Source organism: Corvus moneduloides, chromosome 28, assembly GCF_009650955.1.
Source record: "Corvus moneduloides isolate bCorMon1 chromosome 28, bCorMon1.pri, whole genome shotgun sequence".
Classification (NCBI taxonomy): domain Eukaryota; kingdom Metazoa; phylum Chordata; class Aves; order Passeriformes; family Corvidae; genus Corvus; species Corvus moneduloides.
In genome coordinates, this window is record NC_045503.1 from 1,197,485 (window position 1) to 1,204,027 (window position 6,543).

Genomic DNA, 6,543 nt, shown 5'->3' on the forward strand with positions numbered 1-6,543 from the left:
AGCAGCTCAGCCCAGCCAGGACACCCGTGTGGCACCTTCCCACTGCACACCAACACTGGCACAGGCGAGACACTGCCTGGGGTAACGAGTAACCACAAAATGTCTGAGAATCCTGGAATATCCTGAGCTGGAGGGGACCCTCAGGGATCATTGATCCAACCCCACACAGACACCCCAACAACCCCAGCCTGGGCATCCCTGAGAGCGCTGTCCAAACGCTCCTGCAGCTCTGGCAGCCTCGGGGCCGGGCCCATTCCCTGGGGAGCCTGGGCAGTGCCCAGCAGCCTCGGGGGGAAGAACCTTTTCCTCATATCCAGGTTCTTGTGATTGAGCATCTCCCGACAGCACAGGCCAAGGGCAGCTCCCCCCATACACAGCCTGTGCCCATCAGGCTGAGCTGCAAAGCCTGGCAGCCACCAAAGCCCAGCCTAATCAATAGGCTGAGCTGCCCACTCGGGTCTACAGGCAGGATGCTTTCTCGAAAGCTCCTCTCCAGATCTGCCAGCCCAGCTGGGCCTGCTGCCAGGCAGCAGTGGTGAAGGCAAGCTTACAAATTACCTGCACTTTGGGCAATTAGAAAAGGCAATTTATTTGGGGGTAGAGGTAAGTGTGCTGCCATGCATACCCCAAAGCATCACTGGGCCTTTCCTTTGACTCCTGCTCACTTACAGACTCCTTCGATTTCTGCCCTTTTTGGCAAATTACAGTGGCACAAAGCTTTCGGTGAGTGCTTTGGAGCTCAACATCTACCCAATGGATTTATTTACTAAAGAGGGGATGAGATGAGTCTCTTCTTTCAGGACTGCAGGCCCAGTTTGCAGCATCTCGCACAACTCTGTCATTGACTGACCCCAGGAACTCATGGCAGGCGATGCCATCCCCTTAGGGCCTTAAAATTCCTTCCCTGCACAGCAAAACCCAGTGCAGGACTGGACCACAGACTGCTGGGGCTGAACACATTTTCCCTAGAAAAAAAGAATCAAAACACTGATCTGAAGCAAACGCTTCCAGCTGCTCTGAGTATCTCTACTTTTCCCTCCCCTCTACTCTCCTGGAGAGGATTACTGAACCAATGCTCCACTCCTGTTTATTCAAAGAAAAATATAAATACACTTGAAAGAGCAAGCTTTGTGGTCAAAAATCCTGTATCCCAAGGACACAGGGAGAGCAAGCCACGGAGCGCCTCCTCAACAGACCCATCTCCTGTCTAGGAAGCTTTTCCATTTCAGCTCCTCATCCTCGAGATGTTAATATTCCCTTTATGCACAGCGAGGAGATGGGTGTGCGGGGATGAGGGTTTGTGAAACAGAGCTGGCTCCGGTCCAGGCTGCGCCGGAGCCCATCGGCCAGCGGATGCTGGAGGGAACGTCCTCGAGTCATTTGCTGGCAAATGACATTTGCAGGCCCTGATGCTGTGAGCAGCTACCCCCAGCACCTCTACACCAGCCTTGGAGGAGCACAGGATGAGGAGTTCTGGTCCTTCCCAGAATCATACCAGTGGAAAAGCATTGAATCCGAACCCAAATTGAACCTTTCTGGTGTGGATTCACCTCCAGGGACAGAAACATTTGTGTACAGAGGGACCAGGTCAGGACTCCTGCAGGGAATACAGCTCTAGGCATGCAAATGAGGATGGGTGGTTAAATTGGAAAAGAAGGCCTTGGGGGTTTTTCAAAGCTCTAAATGGGGAGTGGGATTTGATTTTTTTTTTTCCAAGGAGGAGAAAAAACGAAGCGGGAGCTGCTGCAGCCACCATCAGGGAGCAGATTCTGGGTTACTGACCCAAAGTGCAGTTGATGGAAAGCCCCAGGGCTCCTGCCAACCTGCAGGACCTCTGAGAGGGACAAATAACCACAGCAAGCCCTGAGCAGATTCGAGGTTTTACAGGGATACCACCACTGCAGTCCCTGTACCCACTGTAACGCGTTCTACTGGAAAGGCCCATCACCAGCAACGTAATGGAACCAGCCTCCCAAGAGAAGTGTGAAACTGGGAGAACTGGGCCTCTCCTGCAGGAGAGCTGCTCGGGGGGGCTGAGAGACCTCCCTCCCCCGTGCCCCTCTGCAGCACAGAGCCCTGCCAGGACAGGTACAACCCCCAGCTGCAGCAAAGGTTTATTTCCCAGGGCTGAACCTCAGCGTGCGGAGGCAGAAAAGCAGATGAGCCTCAGCACACCCACAGGTGCCACAGCCACCAGGACAGCAGGTGACCCTAGCTCTGCCCTGCCACCACTTTTTGTCCCTTCTCCTCCAAGGGGCAGGAACATCAGTGCAGCAGGGTGATGTGGGCTGGGTGACCCGGGCTGGGGTGACTCTCACAGCCATTCCCCCTGCTGGAGCTGTTGTTTCTATCTCTGCAGCACGTTTGCTTATCTCAACAGCAAGACACACGCTCCGAGGGCCATGAGGGTGCAGCACACAACAGAGGAACCCCACAGACAGTTATTTGCCTTTGAACACCAGCTCTGCCCTCCATGAGTCACCTGCCAAGGAGAGGCGGCACCGCTGGCAGTGCCACGGTGGGATGTGCCAGGGACTAACCCCGCTCTGCTGTGACTAAAGGGACTTCTCCTCCCTCCGAGCTGTGCACACCCTTTCAGGGGGAACTCTTAGGTCCTGTTTCTTTGAAAATAAACAGCTCCTAAATGCAGTTCAAGGTTTCCAGGATACAGAAGAGCAGAGCATGGGGAGCACAAGTGTCCAACTCCTGCAAAAATAATGTGCTGGAGAGCTTGGACACGTTTCAAACTGTGACAAAATAACCTGTGGGAGCAAAAGTTTAATAGTCTGGATCGAGGGAGAGGAAAAAAGCTTGATTAATCAGCTACTGAAGTTACATCTCTGCATGGCTGCAGAAACAGTCACCCAGCGAGCATTTAAACAGAGAATACACAACTCTGTTAATTCCCCCAAAATTTCCCATCCAGAAAAGAAACCTCTCTGTCCTCCCTGCGAGGGAACAACACACGTCTGAGGGGAAGAGGGGGAGAGGAGGGGCAGAGGCTTTGCTTTAACTTGAAAATAAACAAGTTGCAGCACATGTGCACACACACAAACACGGCACATCTGAAACCCATCATGTCCAATTTACGGGCTCACATTTCCTCCCCTGTGCAGCTCCCAGCCCCGGGGCTGCGCAGCCCCCCGGCCGCGCTCGCTCACCATACTGAAGTCCAGCAGGTCACTGAGCTCTTTGTCTGTCCCAACTGCAGCCATTCTCTGCTGCTGCTGATTCATATTCCCACAGACTCAACAGTGGCAGTCCTGGAGAAAGCGAGGGGGAGGGGAGAGAGATATTTTAATGACTACAGCAAACTACCCACCCCATTGATGAATATTTGAAAAAGACAGAGCGGAGAGGCGAGAAAAGAAAAACCCTGAGCGCGTCTGCAGCGTCCAACTCCGGGGCCAGAGCACAGTCGGAGTCCTCACACAGCACCCAGTGGCAGGAACAAGCGCTCCATTGACCAGACACACTTGTATGTTAGTTTTTTGCTGCCAATTCCACTAGTTCGGGCCAATTCTGTTCCTGGCGTGTGGCGAATGAAGGGGGGGGAAAGGGGAAAAAAAAAAAAAAGGGAAAAAAAAAAAGAGTCAACTCATTTATCAAAGGGTTCAGGCAAGTTATCACTCAGGCGCTTGTCTGGCTCGGCTCGCCCCCTCGCCTTCCCCCACGCTTGCTCCCCGCAGGAGGCTCTCTTGTCCTTGCTGAGTTTTGTTTAAAAAAAAAAAAAAAGTGAAAAAAAAATAAAAAGTCTGATGTTACAGCTCTTTCCTTCGGGTCGCCGAGCACCTGCAGCTGCTTTTTCAGGGGCTGTGTTTGGGGATGCCCAGCCAGGCTGTGCTCAGTGAGAACTGAACCTCTCCACTCCCAAAAGGGACTGGAAACAAAAAAATTTTGTTTTCAGAGTGTTTTTGCAAAAATAAAGCCCTCCAGGCAACCTTGCAAGATAGGTAAATATTATTCTTCCTAATTTTGCAGATTATTTTTTTTCAAAAGGGAGATTGATCTTTTTGGCCAGCTTGCTATGACAGAAAAATATTTCTTTGGGAGGGAAGAAGAGAGGCCTGGGATGAGATAAAAGATTCCTTTTTTTTTTTTCAGCCTTTTTTTTTTTTTAAGGAACTCATTCATGGTTACAAAGGGCAGCTGGCCAATAAATTTAACTCATTAATCATAAGGTTAAAAAAAAAAAAAGTAAAAAAAAGAAAACTCCACATGATCCAAAGTGTTTGTAGGCTCAGCCACTACATTTCAATGAAGTTTCATAAAAAAAGGCTGAAATCAGCCCAGCGTGTAAAAAGCCTTCACCACTATAAAAAACAGCCAGGGAATTTTCTTTTTTTTTTTTTTTTTCCCTTCTTTTCATTTTCTTTGAAAAGCCTTTTTCAAAGTGTCATCAGTGCATCTGGTCAGTGTTTTTAAAGCCACTTTCCCAACCTTCTGCCCCGGTGCCTCAAGTGTGGCTGGGGGAGAAGAAACCCCGGAGAACCCGTGGAAGGAGGAAGGGGGGCACATCACTTCCCAGCCCCTCCAAACCCTGCACCCCCGAGGCACCCGGGGACAACGTGAACAAAACCCGTGGCCGCCTCAAAGCCAGGCTGGGGGGGGTTATTTTTATTTATTCCGCGCACACTTTCTGACCCCAAAGCAGCCCGCGGGGCCGGGGCGCTGGGCCGGGTCCCCCTCCCAGATGTCCCCGTGCCCCCGGGGTCCCTCCCCGGCCCGGACAAAGGCTCGGCGGCCCCGGGACAGGCGCGGGCCGGGAGTGGGGGTGAAGCTGTTCGCTGCCCCCCACCCGCGACCCCCGCGCCGTAGGGACGGGGTCCCGGTGGGCAGCCCCCAGCCCCCGCCCGGACCGGAGAGCGCAGGGGGGCGAAGCGGCCCCCACGGGCCCCCTCCCAGCCGCGGGGCGAAGCCGAAGCAGCCACCCCCGCGCTGGGTCCCGCGGCTCCCGCAGCCCCCCGAGCCGGGAAGGGGCTCAGGGACCCCCGGGGGGGCTGCGGCGGGCCGGGGGCGGCCGGCGGGCTGCGCTCGGCTGAAGTTCGCAGCAGGACCGAGCGCGGGCCCCCCTCCCCGGCGGGGACCCGCGCACCCCCTTGCAGCCGCCCCACACGCCCCCCGAGCCCGCCCCGCCGCTGCCGCCCCCCCTTTCCCCGGCCCCGGCAAACTTTGCCGAGGGGACAATAGCGCCGAGCCCGTCCCGTCCCGCTCCGCGCCCGCGGGCGCACCGAGCGAGGGGGCCGCGCTCCGAGCCCCGCCACACCGGCACCCCCAGCTCCGGTACCCCCCGCACCCGCAGCGCCGGGACCCCCGCTCCGCGCAGCCCCGGGGCGGCGCGGCCGGGTTGGCTCGGTTATTATTTCACTATTTATATATATATATATATATTTTTTTTTTTTTTTTTTACCTGTTCCAGGCCCGGCGCGCCCGGGGCAGGGGAAGCGCATGAAGGGTGGCGGGGGTCGCGGCGGGGGCGGGGGCGGCCGCGGCGCCCAGGCCCGGGGGCGGCGGCGGCGCCTATTGTTCTCCGCCGCCGGCGGATACAATGTAGCGAAGCGGCGCGATCGCCCCGCACCGGGCGGCGCGTGCGCCCCGGACCGCCCCGCGGCCCCGCCCCGCGCCGGGCCGGGCCCTAACGCTGCTGCTGCCGCCGCCGGGGCCGCCGCAGCCGCCGCCGCTCCGCCTCCCGCCGCTGTCCCTGCCGCCCGCCCCGCGGCCCCCGCATGGTTCCCCCCGCGGCGGCGGCAGCGACGGCGTCTCCCCCCCGCAACCCCCCCCCGCGCCCGCCTTTGCCGCCTCCCCCCGCACGCCCGCCCAACCCGCTGCCGCACGCCCCGCCCCCGCCGTATCCATCCGCTGCCCGTACGAGCGGCGGGGAGCAGGGGGGGGATGATGCCGCCCCGCGCGCGCCCCGGGGCACCGGCACACGCGTGGCCGCACCGGGGGCGGCGGGATGGGGCCGCGGCGGCGCGGCGGGGGCACCGCCGTGGTGGGGACTATGTTTCCTAGCGGAGGGGGACGTTTGCCTGCGGTGCAGCGACGGTGACGACACGGGAGCTCCACGCGATGGACTGATAAGACAGGGGGGCTCTGACCAATGGAAAGGCTCTTCTGGTCTGATTGGCAGGTGATGCGGCCAACCACAGCGCGGATTGCCGCGGTCCCCGCCCACCGAGCGCGGGGGCGGGGCGGCGGGGACCGGGGGCGGCCGCTGGTTGTCGTCGCCGCCCGCAGCTCCCCCCGCGCCGCCGACGGGGCCCCTGGCGGGGCAGGGCGGGCAGGGCCGGGGTCCCCGAGGGTCCCGCCGCAGGAGCCTCCGCCCGGCAGCTGCTGCTTGGCAGCCGCCGCCCCCCGGGTGCCTCGCCGAGGGGCCGGAGGGGCCCGGCGGGACCTGCGTGACGGCCGCAGCCCGGCCGCGCCGCCCCCCCGGGAGGCCCCCGGGGCACCTTCCGCGGCGCTGGGGCTGGCGCGGCCCCTCGGCACAGCGCCGGCCCCGGGGCAGGTGGGGCCGGGGCAGCCCCGCTGTGGGTTCTGGGGTCA

General features: G+C 59.3%; 1 protein-coding gene across 8 annotated transcripts in view; it reads right to left on the reverse strand.

Moving 5' to 3' along the window:
* Positions 1 to 5,500, reverse strand: part of TCF3 (transcription factor 3) — an 82,763-nt gene extending 77,263 nt beyond the window's left edge. For 4 of the 8 annotated variants that reach the window (XM_032092406.1, XM_032092412.1, XM_032092409.1 and 1 more), the window contains exons 1-2: positions 5,411 to 5,500; positions 3,162 to 3,263 (exon numbers count right to left, since the gene is read on the reverse strand). In XM_032092406.1, coding sequence (XP_031948297.1) covers positions 3,162 to 3,236 — 75 coding nt within the window. In that variant the 5' untranslated portion in view covers positions 3,237 to 3,263; positions 5,411 to 5,500. The remainder of the gene's footprint in view (positions 1 to 3,161; positions 3,264 to 5,410) is intronic. The other 4 variants (XM_032092411.1, XM_032092410.1, XM_032092408.1 and 1 more) reach the window with 1 other exon arrangement.
* Between the last annotated feature and the right edge of the window lie 1,043 nt (positions 5,501 to 6,543).